Source organism: Anopheles moucheti, chromosome 3 (assembly GCF_943734755.1).
Source record: "Anopheles moucheti chromosome 3, idAnoMoucSN_F20_07, whole genome shotgun sequence".
Classification (NCBI taxonomy): Eukaryota; Metazoa; Arthropoda; class Insecta; order Diptera; family Culicidae; genus Anopheles; species Anopheles moucheti.
Window position 1 is genome coordinate 6,965,634 of NC_069141.1, and position 19,545 is coordinate 6,985,178.

At 44.0% G+C, this 19,545-nt stretch overlaps 3 protein-coding genes across 3 annotated transcripts in view; 1 reads left to right on the forward strand and 2 right to left on the reverse strand.

The window, feature by feature from the left end:
• Positions 1-19,545, forward strand: part of LOC128305888 (nucleolar protein 4) — a 289,274-nt gene that overhangs the window by 263,532 nt on the left and 6,197 nt on the right. The window lies entirely within an intron of this gene.
• Positions 13-2,355, reverse strand: LOC128305267 (uncharacterized). The gene is made up of 2 exons (XM_053042636.1): positions 1,877-2,355; positions 13-1,634 (listed from the first exon to the last, which is right to left on the reverse strand). The coding sequence occupies exons 1-2, from the start codon at positions 2,353-2,355 to the stop codon at positions 263-265; spliced, it is 1,851 nt and encodes a 616-aa protein (XP_052898596.1). The 3' UTR covers positions 13-262.
• Positions 10,013-11,281, reverse strand: LOC128305272 (uncharacterized). The gene has a single exon (XM_053042642.1). It carries the CDS (start codon positions 11,279-11,281, stop codon positions 10,013-10,015), a length of 1,269 nt encoding a protein of 422 aa, XP_052898602.1.

The window sequence follows — 19,545 nt, forward strand, 5'->3', positions numbered from 1 at the left end:
ACATTCGGCGATCTAAAAAAATTACCTATGAGCTTAAAAACAGAATACCAATAACCAATTGTTTACAAACTACAACTAGATATAGCTTCATGTCCGCTTAACTATTTACACGTAAAAAAAAACACACAAACACTTATACACGAGAACACATGGATGAAGCACTGGGAACGGTTTCTTTGGTATGGCTTGCCATTGTGTCAATATATCATCTTTGTTTGTAGGATTCCAGAGTGAGGTGCCATAAGTGGATGATCTCTTACATTCATCTATCCTCCACACTGCAACCAATCAGGTTCTCTATGCTGAATCCCTTCGTGTTGCCGTATTTCCGCTTGCGGGCCGCAAACGATGGTTCGGTACCATCGAACAGCTTCGTCGTCTCGGCGTAGCCAGGACTAACGCCGGCTTCCGAATGTCCGTTACTGGCGGGAACTATCCCACGCATCGGTTCCGCCACCATTAGCGAAGGTTGCAGCTCGGTATAGAAATGTGTGCGACGATCCTTTGTAGCTGGCCGCGATTCTTCCACCGAACCACCGCTACTGCTTGCCTTGTCGGACTGCTCGTCTTCTTCGATATAGTAATCGTCCGAATCACGCACCGTCCGTGAGGGACTACAATGTGGCGAGTAATCACCAGACGGTTCGATCGTGGGTGACGCTTGTGCTGGATGTGGATGTTCCACGGCCGGTGGTGATCTAGATGCTCCTGATAGATGAGCATTTGTTGGTGCATCCTCTGGAATGGTTTTACGGCCATTCAGCAGCATCTCGTGGTAACTAAGCGATCCCGGCCCACAGTCTGCTGGTGATTTATAATCGTCCTCACTCTCAACATCGATCCGATCGTCACTCGAAAGATCAAGATCTGCCGAGATGTGGCCCTCTTCGGCGTAATCACCTCGTCGATCACTGCGTTCGTTTGGTTCCGGATCGCCCATGCGTGTGCCAGGAAGTTTGTGTGCTCCGTACGGATAAGAGATGGCTTCCCGCACCAGCCCACCATTGCACGGATGTACACCGAGGCTTGCCGGGTGTGGTCCATCGTCGTACAGATCTATCAGCGGCCCGCTGCCACCCGCCTGCCCTTGATGATAGCCGTGGAAAAACTTGTTCATAGCACTCGAGATCTTCAAACTATCGACATTCCGCTGCAGAAAGTCACTGTTCTCCATCATGGCCACATTCAGATCGTCCATCTTCACCGAACCGAACAGATTAAGCTTGCTGTCTAGCAGAAAGTCGCTGGTCCGCCCCGGTCCCAACGCTGCTAGCGGTCCGCCGGGTCCATCCGCTCCAAACCCGGCCACCGAAGCGGATGCAGCGGCGTGAGCCGGTCCGAACTGATGCATCGGTATCACGGGCACCGGTTTTCGTATCCAGAACGGTGCGAATGGTGCAAACACACCCGGGAAACCCATGCTCTGGGCAAGGGTCGTACGTTTGTAGCGTTTACGGCGCCGCAGGAAGCTACCGTTGTCGAACATGTCCTCCGCGAGCGGATCCAGCGTCCAGAAGTTGCCCTTGCCCGGATTGCCCGGTTCGCGGGGAATTTTGATGAAGCAATCGTTCAGGCTGAGGTTGTGTCGGATGGAGTTTTGCCATGCAGGGAACTTTTCCTTGTAGTACGGAAACCTGTCAGGTGGAAGTGACAGTTTAGTCTGTTGTCTATGTTGCAGCTTAGTGGGATAAATATTAGAATGTCTTAAGGATCTTTCACATTTACTGAGCTATCTTTTACTAATGTTGAAGAGTAGTACTCTTAATAATTGCAATTTTTTATGTAGATAAACACATGATCGTACACATGAACACATGAGAATATTGGGGATAGGCACTTTTATCCTTGTTTGAGTATAAAACAACGCACTACTTACCGTGTCATAATAAACTCACAGATACCGCTGAGGGTCAGCTTCTTCTGTGGTGACTGTAGTATTGCCATAGTGATAAGCGCTATGTATGAGTAGGGCGGCTTGACCAGACTCTGCGATCGGTGGCTACCGGATTTCCCCGTCGTACCGCCCTCATCCGTCCCGTTGCCCGTGTCCGTATTGGCATGGTTCTGTTGTCCACCGGAGGTTCCATTTTCCGAACCGGAACTACTGCGTGAACGGTTGCGGCTTACACCGCTGGATCGATTCGCCGACGGTGGAACCTGACAGTTATGGGAGCCTCCGCCCTGTGGCTGGTGGTGGAGATGCTGGGCAGTGGAATGGTAGTGCTGTTGCGATTGGCCCGCAGGGTCGTCTAAAGAGCTAGTGCCCGCAGAAGTGGTAGCATGTGATGGAGATGCACCGATTGATAGTAACCCCGACGGTCGCAGATCGAGCGGTGATGCCATTGCGGGATGCATCATACTCCGCTTTACTTCGAATGCTTATTTGTTGTTAGTAAATTCACTTATGAACGCACGCACACACTTGGTTATATACGCTCCATTTTTGGTTTGTAACTGTGTAATTCTGTAATTCACTGTAATTCTTGTTATACGATAATTGAACTGATTTTTGCACTTTAAAACAGTTTTCGATGCAGAGATCACTTCCCGTTTAGGCGACGGACTTCACTTATTGGTGAAAAACTGGTCAAAATTATTTCCATCCATTCGTTCCATCCACGTTTTGTGTTTTAATATCTTTTGTACCGTGTGTTGATCACTTCACTACCACTCTTTTATGATTTAAAAACCTTTCTTTCACTTAAAATCGTACATTGAGGCTACCGCACACGTATTTTCCGAAAATTTAACTACAATTGTACCGTCTAATGGATGGTCAGACCGTCACCAACGGAATGAAAAATGGCAGGCAAAACAGGCGTTTACGTCGCGGATAACGACAACCGACCGACCGACTCAACGACGACGACTGTGACCGGCACCGACGAAGGCAAGAATGAAAATGTTATTTTAACTTTGTGGAAAATTGTGAAAATTTTGCACGCGCTACACTTCCGTCATGTCTTCCTTCCTGCCCCCGGTGCACTCCGCCAACCATCGGCTTCTCTCTATCGCGCAATATCACCTACTCGCTCTTTCTGCCAACAATGTTCACCCCTATCCATCCGGTTTTATTCCCCGGTACGGGGCCAGTACGCGGATGGGCGGAGAAATGAAAATCTCATTCCGGCCTCGCAACCCGCCAGGATATTTTTCCGCCAGGCTCTGGTCCTGCAGCAAGTAAAATGGCGCCCCCTCGTGTGTGTGTGTATTTGGCTGTTGTGCGTAAGCGTTTGCGTACGCTTCGTTCTCACTCTCGCACACGACCAGTGACGCAAAACTCACACAAGCGTTTTTGGGCAGTGGAAAATGGCCGTATGTGGCCCGGCACGAGCATCACCCCATCCTGTGTAAGGGGGCTAGTTGTAATACAATAATCAGGTTTCTTGTGCTACAGAGTGTGTCTTTCCTTCGCGGGGTTCCCTTCCGTTCGACGCAGCGACCTGCAGCAAGTCAAAACCTTTTTTTTTTTGCTGTTGTTGTTTGTTAAGCTTCGCTCGTAAAAGGAAGCTTCTTATTGTGCCAACTTCCAGCGACGGCATCCCCACGAACGAGACACACATGCACACACACAAAACGCGCAAGCAAGAAAGTAATTTTAACCACCCGAACCGGCGCCAGCATCGCCAGCAACTTTTCCCGAAGGAACGAGCGAAAAAAAGTTGTACAAACTGTGTTCCTTTGCAAGTAAAACATTTATTTTAGCAAAACCACGTCAAGCAAGTCGTGCGGATGAAAGTGAGAGCGCTATACGGGCCGGTTGCACTGTGTGGGTGTGTGTGTAAGCGCATGCGGTAGTAGTGTTTGTGGCTTTTGAACCATTTTGGGTGTGTCCTTACGAAAGGATTTCCATCGGAGTGAGAGAGAGAAAGTGAAGATATGAGTTTGTGTAAAAGAGACGACTATATGCTATACAGCTGCTGCATGTGTATGCGTGTGCCCTTTGACGAAGTACATAAGGATCTTTTAGTTGGCTGAAATAAATCCCTTAGGTGTATCGATGTGTGCGAGAAGGTGCTTTTTGTGTGGAAAAAGGCTCAACACAACCGGCTTGGCTATGGTGGAGCTTTACTGGTGTAATTTGTAAGTCGTACCGGAGCACAGCGTGACGATTCGCTTCGCGTGTCCACTACGCCGCGTCCTTCTTTCTATCTGCCCGTTTGCCACCCTCTATAGCACCTCGCAGCGTGGGTAGGGGTGGTGTTGACAGGAGCTGATAGAAAAAGGATGTAAGCAGCCACTCTGGTCCTTTTAACACACTGCTGGTTTCACACAAGCAAGCAGCCTGTTTCGCGAGGAAAGAACAATTCTTGTTGTTAGCAGGAATTGGCATCGTCAGGATTGGTTTGGATGGAGTCGACGACTCCAGACAAAAGGGAACACATGCATCACATCCGCGTGTGTAAGGTACGGTACCGTCGGTGGAAAGTAATTCAATTTGACGACATGCGATAATTTGTATGCTAGAAGCTCGGGAAATGACAAAAAAAGCATCACACCGACGGGACACTCGGGGAGTGTTGTCGATCGTCGTGACGTACCCTGAGTGTGCTAGTTTTGTTGTGAACAATTCACCATCTGAGGTGTTGTCCCCTGTTGTTGTGATTTTATTGAATGTGGTCAGGTTGAACTTTGATAGTCATAAATCGTAGATAATCAGTCATAAGTCCGTCTCTAGGTAGTCAGAATGTTGTAAATCGTCGACCTGTTTGGCATTTTTTACCAGTGAACATGAATGAACCAGTGAATGAATATTTTTGGTAACTAATGACGGGGGTAGATAAGTAGAGAGAACCTGAGTAGGGACAAACTTCTGGAGAGTCATACATTTTGGATGATACGTGAAATCTTTATATAGAGGTTCAGGTTTAATCGTTAAGTTTAAAGATTGGACCAGAGTCATGAATCTTAAACAGATTCATCTAACACTGGTTGTAATGGTCTGGTCCATCTTTTTTACAACTATATGCTGTCAATTTGCTTGCTTTCCGAAGCTCAAACGACCTTTGTAAGGATGGCATAATATAGGAAACTGTCGACGGCATCAACAAATCATCTTTCCTGATTATCTTAATCAAATTTTCTTAAAGGAATTGATCTGGAAGTTTGAAAACGTACTGTACAAATGCTAATATAGTTATTTAATATGTCAAGATACTTAACATACTAAGTATAATTACCAAATTCATCTAAACAATCTTAAACTTTAGGCATAATGTTAATCTCACCTTACATACGGTCCTATGGATCAAATCAAGGACCCATTTGCTCCCACCTGGACGACGCTCAACCTGTGTGTCCAGTAAGTTGCAATAATCAGTTATCTTGTCGGACAATATCGAGCCCCCCCCGAAACGATCTGACACGGGATTCCGTAACCAATAATAAAAGCACGCGCCTACATCTTGAGCATCATTCATTAGTTTTCGGGTACTTTGGCGCACGGTGGCAATATAACATGGCCAAAACTGCCATCCCGAAGTCGACTTCATGCCCGGCTGCTTCACACAGTCTCCGGTCGGAAATGATTGAATTGTTATGAAGAATCAACTCAATTGAGCGTCGTCCTGTCCTGTGTTCGGCAAGGATGAAAGGATGAAGAATGCGATGTAATTGTTCGATGCCAATGCAAGAGTATGTACGGTGGGAAGGCATTTCGGGACAAATGCGTCCTTTTGTTGTTTGTCGGTAGGAGCTTTAGGGGCCATCTATTTGCCATGGTGACCAAGTGTTTCGGCTGCTGGAAGTAAAGGGCCTTTTGTTTCGTCTTTACTTTTGGTGGGGTGGTCTGAAAGAGGACTTTACCATGGACATCGTTGTGAAAAAAGATGTTCCTAAACAACCAGCAAAACAGCCACTCATGTAGCGGGTGGACGAAATGGTCACTCAGGTTGAGAAATTGTAGGCAATTGACGAATGGTCCTGATGGTAGTTCACGCTCACAATACTCGTGGAAGGATGAACAATGCATTAACGAATGCGATAAATTGTTCGTTGATTGAAAAGGTTTGTTGTACGGATGGTTGAACTCATCCGCATTTAACTTTACCTTATAACAAACAAGAAATAAAACAAGTAAATAGTTGAATCTTGATTTTGTCTATGATTCACAGCGCGTAACAGTATGCAATCCATCCTTATTTGTATCCATTTTGCGACTATGCAGCTTTAGCTAAATGGAATGTAATTAAATCTAGTATCTAATTCTGTAAAATCTCTTAGTTAACAATCTAAGGACACTTGAGCAAGAAAAACAAACTGTCCTCTGACACAACACAACAAACAACTTTAGAAAGCCATTTCCTATCTTGAAATCATATGAATGGGTGAACATCTAATTGTTCTTTCGAACCTTCGGGCAAAAAATGTCGAGAAATGCAAATATTCTTCCACCATGATCAATAAAACAGTCACAGAACACAGAGCGATGTAAAAGAGGGATGGTAAGCAGCATATGGACCGAGGGTCAGCCAAACACCAAGCAAATGGTCGCCCGGACCGTTGCGAACGAGTTGAGTCGAGTTGTGTGCGCGTGTGTACACAGTAAATAACAAAACATTGTAAGACGATAAAAGGACATCCCGGTCGGGCTGACATTTAGGAAAGGTTGCCTTGAGGCGGACCCTACTTCTGCGACAATATGATTTTGTACGGGATTATGATTTTGTCACATAATATCTTGAGGCTATTTGCTTGTGCTTGAGCGCCCGAACCCGCCCGGGACAGCAATTTCGATTCCCATGGATTTGCCACCGCGTGCTGCTGCTTGCTTGCCACGAAACACTCGAGGCAAGATGTTGATCCGATCCTTTCTGCAAATAGTTCGGTGGGTCATGCGCACAATTCCATGCCTGTTGCCTGCTGCAATCGGATCGGAGCTACTCCATTGGACGCTAGTGGCAATTGGGTTTTCGGATGTCTCAATTGAAATTAGGTTTTGTTTAATGCGGCGATGAATTGTTTATAGCGAAGCCAATCTTGTTATCGATCGATTATGTTTGCGCTGGTTACGATAAAGTTAATTAAACTTCACTGTCTCTTTATTGCTCTCCTTGCCGTTGTTTCACGTAGTTTCGTGTTAGGGGTATGTGGTATGTGCAAGTATGCAAACAAGACATGTTTTATCTTTTGAGTTCGGTTACTGTCACCAACTAACAGTATTTTGCATACAATCAGACGCAAGACACAATCCTTCGCAGTTTAATGAGCGTTCGAAGAGAGTATTGGTTATGTTTTGACTGAAAATTACAAACATAACTCACTCATATTTAACAACTAAAGTCTATGCAACCTATAATTGCAGGAATGTCATTAGTGTCACCTTTTTAGCTGGCATTACAGAATACTGGATGCAAATAAAGTGCTTTGCTCATTACGGAGTCACTGTTATGCGCACGCATTTTCTTTCGCGTAGCAAATAAATAAAGGAGAACAAACACCAGTTGGCTCAACAAAGTTACACATCGTTCAGTTTTCCCTTTTTTAAAGAAGCGCAATTAAATGGTACCGATCTTAAATGGCATTAAATGGCACATGAAAAGTAAATTTGACAAGTGCCGTCGCCGCCGTGAAGTTTGTGCGATGAGCAAATCGTGCGAAAGTGCCTTAAACTTTTAACCTGTGCGTGTGCCAGCCTCACCCATTTTTTCCTTTGGTTACATCCATCGAAGGCTAATGTAATTGGTTGGCTAATGGTTAATACTCTGCAATAAAACGGGCAACCTTTCGCGCAACATCAGCGATTGCTTTGGCGCGCCGAAAAAAGGTTTCCAAATTGCACTTCTCCCCACTCAAACCACGGTCAGACCACTCGAATGTTGCATGACACTTCTGAGAATGGTAGCAGCTGTCCGGGCGCATATTGTTGCATCCAGCAGCAGCATCAAACGAACCCGCACCAAAAAAAAAAAACGGTACGAAGGTATGTGGCGTTGCGGACAGATGCCTCAACGTTCCTGAGTCCGGTGATGGTGACAGTGAGAATTACGCGGCTGGAAGTTGACGGGAAGTTGGGGGTGGTAACAAGCAAAACTGTTTATTGACACGATAAACGAATTTACAGAGTTTACATATTTAAAACACATTACACCAGCATCAACGACGCTGAGCGTTGCGAACGAGTGCGACCGGGTGACGTACTTTTCTGTAACTTTTTGTTTTATTTATCCTGCCGTTTGCTCCAAATTGTCGTTTACTTTTATTTTTTATGAGCTCATTTTTAATTTAAATATGAACAGAATTATAGTACAGAACTTGAGATAAAGAGGCCCTTCAGTCCATATAAGGTGAAGAACCGTCATAATTATTCCCAATATATGAACTGTAGGAGAATTGTTTTGTATTTTTTGGATGCAAAATACACATTATTGTATTTGTAAATGTAAAATTCATAATTGTAAACCAGCACAGCAGAAAGCGAATAGAAATTTTTTTGGTGCATGACGCTTTCATTGAGGCGAAAGCGTCTAGAAGTATGCAAAATGCTGCATTATGGTTTACTAGATCTTTCAGATTTGTTATGTTTTTCCTTACTCTTCGGTCACGTTTTCCAATAACTCTGACGGGAACACACCTTCCGAGAGTTAATAAATTCCATTCGCTTTGGAACTTAACTGCTAAATGCGAGCGGAATGTGTTCGTGATGCGTAACCAAACTTACCGCAGCGATGCGGTACTCACGACAAAGAACGCTTAGTATCGTACGGATGGCGCAGCAAAAAAATAAATCCTAAACCTTCCAAAGGTTTGGTAACGATTGCAAAAGTTTCACGATCCTCCTTTACCCGGTTTCTCCTCCGGTACAGACAAGTTATTGGTTTTTCAAACCAAAACCAACTGGCACAGCGTTCGGCAAACGATTACGATTCATCGACGAATCGGCACTGTGCTTTACAATATTGGAAAATGTTCGCATGACCCTTTTGCATATCCGTCCGCACCTCTATGGATGCCGTGTATTTCAAAATGGACGCAGCTATGCAAAAGGAAATATACGAATGGTATCCGGCACCATCGATCCTTGGTGGCACCAAACAGTTCCCAACCATCGTAAGAGTACAGTAACGAGCGCCTGGAGGGGTGCTCGAATCGGTTGCTTCGGTAAACTGTGGGGTTCGGTTTGTGCCGGAATTTGATTCCGATTCTAATCCGGAGCGATTCCGGCATTGCCTAGTCAAACAGAGAGCGACGGGCGAGTGTTGGCACACAAATCGAATCGAACTTTATATTACGCCCTACGGTTGTTAGTACACCAGCGATGGTAGGTAATGGTGGACAGGCAGAAGTTTCAAGTTTCGAGCTGCGCACTACTATTACTGTTGATACAAACAACATCAATATTAACAGAAGCCACAGCATATTGTACCGCGTGGCTGGAGATCCGTGATGGAGACGCATGGTGGATCATACGTAGAAGGATTCCAATTGTGGAGCTGGCTGTACCTTTTTTGATTTACAGTGCCAATGTTAAGATTTAAGAGTAGCTCCTGAACGTGACCATGGTTTACATTGCTTCTCCATAGCAATTCCGTAGTAAAAAACACATTTTTAAAAGTTAATATTAAAATAAGCCTGTTTGTTCAGCAATTTTGCATACCTTCTGGTGTTTTTCCCACAAGGTTCTTTCATTCCATTCAAAAATGAAATAAAATACAGAAAATCTGTTTTATTATTTTACAAATTTTGAGAACTTTTTAGTGTATGTTCATCACACACTGTATTACTGCAGTCGTAGTTGGCATGCAATAGCGCAACCAGCTAGCTTCGAAATGGATGATTGATTCTTGAATGTCTTGTGCTATTGAATATTGGCTAGCCGTATACAGGGAGCAATCCAATCTCCGGATTCAGGGTTGTGTGGTAGTTCAATTTCATATTTATTTTCCACCACTAGTTTCACAGCGCCCTATTGATTCGTACAATGGCCGTGAAAGGGCCGTTGTATTGAAAATTAATTTGAAATTTCGTCTGTTTTCTACGATACGATACCGATTAGCCTTTCATTTCGTGCGCGTTAATTGAAGGCTGGTGGTGATTGAGCATTCTCCTCTGCCGTGAGAGGTTTACAGATACCAAATTTCAGCGTTACATGTCCAATAAAGGGCATTGGAGTCTGTCCCCGGCAGGTATTGGGGAGTTGCGTATCCGGTGAATCTGGTGTGGGGTTGTGATTTTCCATTGGTCGGAAAGGACACGCCAGCGGATGTATTAGGAAGCCATCGTTCTTAATGTATTTTCCTAAACAAGTTGTAGAATCTTGTTCCTGTCGATCGTGGTCTACATCGCCATTATTGTCCTGCTGTTCATCGCCCGAGGAGGCCTGCTCCGTGCCACTGATAACGGACAAAATAAACTGATCCAAATCAAATACTAGCGAAACGCGTTGTACACCTTCGCGAGGGTAAAAAGGAACGATCGCATCTTTCCCAGACGGCAGATGGCCGAGGCTGGAAAAATGCATCCAAGGAAAATTGGTGTACAGTTCCATCGCTCGACCACTTCCGGTATGAATCAGTCGCATCGCAAACCCATCTTCGGCGGTGTTATTGAGCCCATAAATACCGTCGATGCTGTCCGCACACGGCAAACCTTCGTTTCGTGCTTTGTACAGGCTCAAACCGAGATGCTGTGCGATGCGAAGATCGGCAAAATTTTCTGCCGCCGTTCGAAATTTACGGTTCTCATCCACGTAGGTGTCTGCGTTCAGTTGTACGACATGGTCAAAAGTTCCGTGAGCACCGGCATCACATCCTCCAAGATTGAGAAGGAATCGATGAGCTAACCGGAAAACTTCGTCGCTTGTACAATAGGTTTGATACTGGATGCGGACTACGTTCGACGATTCCACGCTTATGGTGACGGTAGCATAGGTGCTTCGATGCTTTGCTGGCGATTTGCGCACCAAGCTCAGATGAAGCCGTGTTTCGTCCACGAAAGAATGCCACACACGATTGGGATCTATCGTACGGCCGCCCGGCGCATCCGGTCGCACACCATTGCCCGCCAGAAGGGGCCAACCTTTCTCGAAATGAGCGGCACAGATGAGTGTGGGGTCGAGCTGCAAATATTCTTCGAGCCGTTCGACACCGAGCAGTACGTTTGCGCTACTCTTCCAGGTACGGTCCGGTGCGCACAGTTCAATGATGGCCGCGTCCAGATTCAGCACGGACAGCTTCAAACCGGCCACCGTTTGCCAAGTAAACTTTTGCACAGATACACTACGGCCCTGCCCGTCCGTTAGCGTTCCAAAGTCTTCTGCAGCCAGTGTTACTGCGGAAGCCATTCTGGAAGCCAATGAGGATTTAGAATTTGGATGCAGAAAATTTGCAGAATTTTCGACAGCGTGAGTGGATGTGAGCAGTGTAGATGGAAAGAGTTGAAAAGTTACTTTCTTTCCAGACAGGAAAACGTTTAGGTTTAACCGGTTTAACAGTTGGTAACTGTGATCATTTTGATAATGTTGGATATGAAAAACGGACAAATTTCAAATGTAGCTTCGATGAAACATTTTAACATTTCCAATGGCAGTTGGCTTTGAAGTGTAGTTGTTTAGATAATTCGAGGCGCACTCAGGTTCGAGCGAAGTTTATTACTAAGATAAGTCCATATACGCTTAGTATTGAGTTATAATGTCATACTTCGCATTTTCTAAGCGTTTCTGTATCATTGAGCACCATTTTAGCGGATAAATTGGCACAGTTTAGCAGAATGAGGTTTGTTATTGAAATTGCAACAATTTTGGGCGCTTTATGTATAAGTTTTTGTACAATGTGTGAGCCTAAAAGTATGCAATCTGTTACACAAAAAGCGCTCAGTATAAGGGTTACAGTATGGTTATGTTACCAAAGTACATACAAATGGTACGGTGACGCCGGACAAACAAAAACAAACCCCAAAGTACAAATGAAAATCTGTGTAATCAAACACAATATCACAACAAACCAAGTTTTAATGCCGGGAAATGCAATTAATTTACCCAAAAAAGCGGATTGAAAGTGTTTTGCTTTCCACCCAACCCAAAACGGCAACACAAACACACACGCGCGCCGAGAGATGCGAAATCATGTGTTTGCTGATAGTTGCGTTCTTTGAAGTGCGTCTGAGTTCCCACTGTTGCCAGTGTTGTTTGAATGGACGATGTGGGCACTGTACAAACACGGCTTGTAATGCGAGATGTAATTTTCCGGCACCGTCGGCGCCAGTGTAAAGAATGTAATAAAAATCATTCACACCATCTCGAAACCCTGTGGACCCCGGCCATGCCTATCGCGTGGCGTGAAGTCAATCGTACCGTATCGTACCGGGTCGTGCATATCCGTGGGCCCTTAAGATGAAGGGTCTAAGCACCCACGTGCCGATGCTTGAGATAATGTTTTGCCCAAACAGCGATATCAATCGAAAGGAAGAAAAATAAAGGGAAAAACGATGCTGAGCACCGTGAACAGGGCGGTTGCCACACACTCACCGGTACGGCCCGGGACATTTGTGGCAGGATGTGTATTTGATTGTGTCATTTTTACATCCCACCTTTTTACTCCACGAATCCGTGCTCGTCGTCACGGTGTGCAGGTGAAACACAAGTACTTGCTCTGTGGGTGTGTGGGGTGTCGTTGTGGAAATCGTTTTGACACAAATTGCCACAATATTACGCGCGAACCGGCCGGAAATATTGGGTGTGAAAATAAACATATCATTTCACGCAAGGGTGCCGTGGCCACGTGGCACTCTTCCGTCTCGCCTACTGTCCCTCCACTTGGTTGCTGGTAGTGAACGCTCCTACAAAAAGCAAAAAGCAAACCCCGAAGGATGCTGTCCTTTCGAAAGGGATATTTTATTATTAAATTTTTTGTATCCGCCCAAGAAGGCGCACCAAGGTAGCAGGAGGTGTGCTTGTGATTGTGAGCGATAGGACAAATTAAAACCGACAGCTCGCTAACTGATTCAAGTGCTGCGGTACACTTGGACACATACTGCGATAAAAAGGGATCGGGGGAAACAACAAAATCACGACTCAGGTGGTGGTGACCGCTCGCGAAGAAAGTTCACAACCGTACGAAGGGCGACGACTAATTCCACGGCAACCTGCTGCGTGTGAATGAGGCAAGCCCGCACCCCGGTGATGTTTAGCGCGCGGGATATTGCTATAATCGACAACGGGACTCGCCCACGGGTTTTGATGAGGCAAGAAACGAGAAACGAATTAAATCATTGCCAAATCTTGCCCGCGAACGGAAGCAGCGTGGAGGGGGAGATGTTCGCTTTTGTCGCGACAAAATCGAATTTGTATTTGCGCGACGGGATCGTTTAAGTCGCACTTAATTAAATAACTATTTCAATGCGTAAGGATGTTACGTTGATTTGCAAAAGGATTTGGCATCAGTTTTAGAGGAGCACTTTGAGGAAGAAAAAAACACCAAGGTTCTGGTTGTAGTTTAATATCCCATTTCATTGCCATTCATTGCCCTGTTAGCGATGACGGTTGAATGTCTCACTACCATCAATCAGCAGGAGTTTTGGTTCGATTTGTTAAGCGTACTTCAAGCTGACAGGAAGGATGTCTAAACCTCACCAACTCACAAAAGGAAAAGGAGAAACACTTTAGCATCATCAAATAAAGGGAAAACCCGATATATGATTCGAATTGGTGAATTTGATTTGCGCAAAAAAACTCTAAAACCCTCGTTGGTTTGAAGCGTTTTAGATGTTAGAGTAGTGCGCCGTGTGCGGAGTGATTTGTGTTTTATCTTTTGAAGCCCGCTATTTTTTCCCCCTTTTTGACGGTGTCTGGGAGGCGGCCGCTCGACCAGGACCAGCCACTCAATCAAACGCAATCGGGTGCGTTCCGTGCGCACCGCGGTACGAGTGTTTGCCGTTTTTCAATACACCACGGGTGTTACACGCCGAGCTTCTTCGGCAGACCACGCGAAGGACTGATCCTTTTGCTGAAGACTCAGTGCGACGGTAACGGAGTTTTCCCGGTGAAGCAGAGGTGGTGATTCGTCCCGCTTACCAGACCTTCCCGCTAGTTGCTCCCTATCCAATGCTTGGGGAGCCTATTCAGACAGAAGGGGGTAAGGTGCCGAAAACCAGAGCTCTGATAAAAGAAACCTTCACTCTTCGCTGTTTCTACTTCAACCGATTAACGAAAACTGCTTTATTCAACAATTGCTCCCGCTTATATACCCATTTTAACAAAAAATCATAGCTTCCTTAAACTATTTTTCATGCGGCTTACAATATTACTTTTCCTATGGTTACTTCGATCCAAAAAATTCCAAATCGCAACATACTCCCCTCCATAATTCAACCCGGTGAATTATGCAAAATAATATCTTCAGCGTTGTGATTTTTGTTTCAATTTCCTTGATTCTTAATTGCGCGATTCGATCTTGTATTTCTTCTTCATTGGGCTGCTCGCATTATCCGATTGATCTCTTTTGCCAGGTTTCTTCGAAAATTTGTTCACTACTAGAAGATGCTCTTTCGGCGTCACATCTATGACTGCAACCTTTATAGCTGGTCTTTTTATCAATCCTTGTATAGTTTTTACAATAACCGATCGTACCTGTCCATCCGGGGCTATTGCTGTTTCCACTACCTTTCCCTTTAACCATTTTCCAGGTGGAGCATTGTCATTTTCAGCCATTCACGCCACTTTTCATACAATGCATCGGGAATCTTTCCATCCCAATCTTCCGTGGCAATGTTGATGGCTTGCATAATTATTCGACCATGTATGGTGATGTGGCTAATAAGTCCAAGTGGATCATAAGCACTCATTACAAAGCTCAATGCTTCTCTCTTAGTAGGCTTCGTTTCTGCATCAATACGTTTCAGATCGACTTTGTAGCTAAAATAATCATTTCGAGTATTCCATTGAACACCTAGAATCTTTTCCATAGCTTCATCCTTTTCTTTAATATCAACCAAAGTTCTTACTTGATGGCGTTCTTGCGAGATGTTGTTCATTAACTCCTGTTTGTTTGACACAAAGTTTCGAATATAAAATCCTCCATCATCGTGGGCTTCGATGACTTGTTTTACTGTTGCGATTGCTTTCTCCATCGAAAAGAAACTATCGAGGTAATCATCCACATAGTGTTGATTTTTAATAGGTTCGAGTGCTAACGGATACTTGTTTTTGTTCTCCTCGGCATTTCGATTTTTCGCAACCTGAGCACACGCTGGTGAACACGTTGCTCCAAACGTCATAACCTGCATGACGTAGGTATCGGGATTCTTACTAGAGTTGCCGTCTCGCCATAAAATTCGCTGTGCGTCTTGATCCTCTGGACGTATTCTTACTTGATGAAACATCTCCTTGATGTCCCCGCATATACAGATGGGTCCTTCACGGAATCTCAAAAGTACTCCAAACAATGATGCCATTTCATCTGGTCCGGTTAGCAATACTGAATTTAAAGAAACACCGTTAATCGTTGCTGCGGCGTCGAAAACTAACCTTGGTTTCGGAATTGGCTTATTTTTGTTTACTATCACGAAATGTGGGATGTAGAATGTTCTTGGAGAGTGTCGAGATATTTCTTCCTGACTCAGCTTACGTAGATATCCTTTCTGCTGATACTCCTTGAAGGTATTGCACAGCCACGTTTTCAATTCCGGGTTTTTATCTAGTTGCTTTTCTTGTGTTACCAAGCGACGAAGTGCGTTGTTATAGCTATTCGGTAAAACGATGTCGTCATTCTTCCAAAGCAAGCCTACTTCGTATCGACCATCCTTTTTCTTGAGTGTTTGCTGAATAATAGACTTGGCTCTTTCTATCGCTTGACATTTCACTGTTTTCACAGGTTTCACTCCAAACTCCTCGGTTGAAAAATATCTTTTTATCATATCGGTCATCAATTCTTCGCTTTTATGAATCAATATGTGATTCTCTTCCATTTTTGCGTTTGATTTGTCAATGCCAAAAATCAACCAACCAAGCTTTGTTTTAATCGCCATTGGTTCATCTGGTCGTCCCATTTTCCGGCCTAATGGCATTAATAAATGGCTATGATTCAATCCAATCAATATAGTAGGATATGCCTTTTCATAATCCGTTATTTTAATATCTTTCAGATACGGATATCGAACTGCTAGCTTTGTCCCAGACAGTGACTGGTTTGGCAATTGTAAGTTCTTCACCGTTCGAATGCCTTTTAACTCGTGCTCTTTCTTTTCGTTGACGCCACGGATCATGCAGTTTACTCTTCTGCTATTATCTTCTTTCATCGAAAGATTTTGCGTCCATGTAAGCATAAGAGGGTCCTTCGCTCCGTCCAATTTTAATTTATTTGCCATCTTTTCTTCAATTAATGTTAGTGATGATCCAGCATCCAGGAAAGCGTGGGTTTTCACAGTAATATTCCCATTTCGTAACACAACAGGAACGATTTGATAATATACGTTCTGTATAGTCTGATGATAATTCATCCTTGCTGTGTTTTCAATGTGCAACAACTGATGATGGTGTTCTTTGCAACCTTGAATACCACATTCCTTGGTCGCGTAACAGTTGCTCATATTATGATTGTTAGATTTTAAACATGCTTGACACTGTTTGCTGTCTATAGCTACCTTGAGCCGCTCATCTGCTGGGATATTCTTAAAACGTTCACATCGATGCAATTCATGGCATCCGTTGCAAAGTGGGCATGATTGTTGAGGGATACGCGGTTGAATGCTTCCTTGGTGTGAATTAGATGGTTTTACGAATGGTCGAGTGTTTCGCGGTTGCTGTCCTGATGGTGTATTTCGAGGATATATAGGCCGTTTATAATTCAATTGTGGAGGACGTTGGTGATTCGATGGAACACTTACATTTTGAGGCTGGTTAAAATTTACCGATTGTCGTGGTCGTTCTGCGTTTTTAGGCAGCTTTCTAATCTTTTCAGCAATAGGAAGAAGCCATTGGCTGAAATGTAGCACGTTCGGTACTACGTAGGCTTTCTCAATATGTTCTTTGTATTCTATCCATTTCAATTGCTTGCTTGTAGATAACTTGAAGGCTAATTCATCTACTAAACGATGATCTTGTAAATACGCCTCCCATTTCATAGCCTTGAGGTTAGTAATCATGTCTTCTAATGCATCTGATAGCTCGGGAATCTTCATTTCGTTATCGAGCTTCACTCTCAAGACTTCTTTTAACAAATCATTGTACACTTGTTTTGGTCTTCCAAATTGTTCTTCTAGTTTCAAAATGATGGTTGGAACATTATCCGGATCAAGGAATAATCTCCGAACACATCGTTCCGCATCTCCTTTCAATGCATGCTGAAGACGGTTAAGATTCTCTAAATTGCTGAATTCTCCTTCCTTAGAGGTTTCTTCAAAGGTTCGTTTGAACTTGGACCAATCTTTGGGTTTTCCATCAAAATATGGCAATTTGCTAAGCGACATGCGCTTCATACTCGTTGCTGCGTTCAGACCACTTGCTTTCAAAGCTTCTACTAACGCTTGGATTGTTGAATCATTCTTTGACATCCGTGAATATTCAGCTCTATCGTCGTTACACTTCTCACACGTAAATGTTTCATCATATTTCGGTAATCGCAGTATCTTTGCACATGAAGCGTGATACCAGCGATCACATTCATCGCAGCGTACCATTTCATTGGGATCGTCAGCTTCGTAGCACAAACGACAATTTCCGTTTTCATTTTCCACGAAATATAGTTTCCTGTTCGCCATGGTTGAAAGTTAGTATACCTGCGCAATTGTTAATCAAAACGCAGATTCCTTTCCGATGAACAGGAATTAGTCAATTATCTTCAATCGAAATGTTCTACGTCACGGATTCTTCGATCGAACAATTCTGTTTTCAAAACGATATCTTCTTTTCTCGATTCGACGGTACGACGTCTTTTGATTTCTTCCTCTCTGGAGCCACCAAATGTTACACGCCGAGCTTCTTCGGCAGACCACGCGAAGGACTGATCCTTTTGCTGAAGACTCAGTGCGACGGTAACGGAGTTTTCCCGGTGAAGCAGAGGTGGTTATTCGTCCCGCTTACCAGACCTTCCCGCTAGTTGCTCCTTATCCAATGCTTGGGGAGCCTATTCAGACAGAAGGGGGTAAGGTGCCGAAAACCAGAGCTCTGATAAAAGAAACCTTCACTCTTCGCTGTTTCTACTTCAACCGATTAACGAAAACTGCTTTATTCAACAATTGCTCCCGCTTATATACCCATTTTAACAAAAAATCATAGCTTCCTTAAACTATTTTTCATGCGGCTTACAATATTACTTTTCCTATGGTTACTTCGATCCAAAAAATTCCAAATCGCAACAACGGGTGTGGAAGTGTCTGATTTGAATAAATTTCCGCCCGGGTACCACCGTCTTCCTCCCGAAATGGGGGCACCATCTGCGCCATTGTGCCGTGTTGCGGTGCACAAATATACAAATATTCGGCTGCTAGACGCTCCCAGTTGGTGCAGGGTTTCTTCTATAGCAGCGACCGTTTTGCGATTGTTTGATTCCATTTTGAGGCGCCAGGTTGTGGAGAGTGGAGAGTCTTTGTGTGGTGAGGTGCGTACATTTAGTTTGATTTGCGCACCGATGGATCCGGTTGGGTTCCGGCAGCAAGTCTCGCGTTGAGGTCTCGCTTGTGGAGGAATCGATATCGGATTTGTCTAAATTGAATAGAAACTAATGGTGTAGGGCCGATCGATTCCCGGGGCCTTCCGGGGGATGTTCTGTGTTGCTCGCCTATTTGCTCAGTTTGGAGCACAATTTTTGGGACCGTAAAAGTTTTCGGTTTAGGGGGGGCATGAACACCGACGCAATGAAGGTTTTACGCGTGCAAACGAACCAATATGCGCTCTAACCGAGCAATGAGCTTTTGTCAAATAATACGTCCGCATACCGTCGCAGTTAGATTGCGCTGAGTGTTGGGCTGATAATTAAACTGAGAAAGAAGTGCATTTTAAAGGGTGAAACGATTCGTTAACGATTTTATGCCTGCCAGGTTGCAAACGATCAGTCTGAAATGCTTCATTCATTTCAGATTTATTTGAACCGTATTACGCTTTAGACGTTTGATCCTCATCTATTTTTATAGTTTTAATATTTGGCTCGATGTATTGTAGCAATATTAACTGTTACTCACATGTATCTTCTGATTATAAATAATATAACTTCTGGCCATAAAGAATATTTTAACCGACAATGAAAATATTAATTGTCTACTAAAGGGTGTCTCACATCAAATTGCGGTCAAAATTGGTCAAAAATACCTCCCTTTGTCATATAAAACATTTGGTTTTAGCTAATTTTAATGTATTCTTTTTAAAAGTCGCCAATGTTGGTGAATGAATTAAGTGCAGAGGAGGATGCCATAGTGCAACAAATGTGTCCATGGTTGGCTCAAACCCTATATGGTGGGGGGCATCAATATTATTTTGCCAAAATTTTATATCAAACGTAATTAAGGACGCTTTTGATAATAGAAAACTGTTATATAAGGGTCTTCTTTAATACAAAAATACTGAAAGTATCGTTATCTAAAAATAACAATTGATTTTTATACCAGTTTTTGTCCACT

What these genes read in the sequence shown, in the direction of transcription:
- LOC128305267 (XM_053042636.1), bottom strand. Translation starts at nt 2,355, where the DNA reads ATGCATCCCGCAATGGCATCACCGCTCGATCTGCGACCGTCGGGGTTA. An exon ending in TGTGAGTTTATTATGACACG is followed by an intron (nt 1,635 to 1,876) that starts GTAAGTAGTGCG and finishes TCCACCTGACAG; the next exon opens with GTTTCCGTACTACAAGGAAA.
- LOC128305272 (XM_053042642.1), bottom strand. Translation starts at nt 11,281, where the DNA reads ATGGCTTCCGCAGTAACACTGGCTGCAGAAGACTTTGGAACGCTAACG.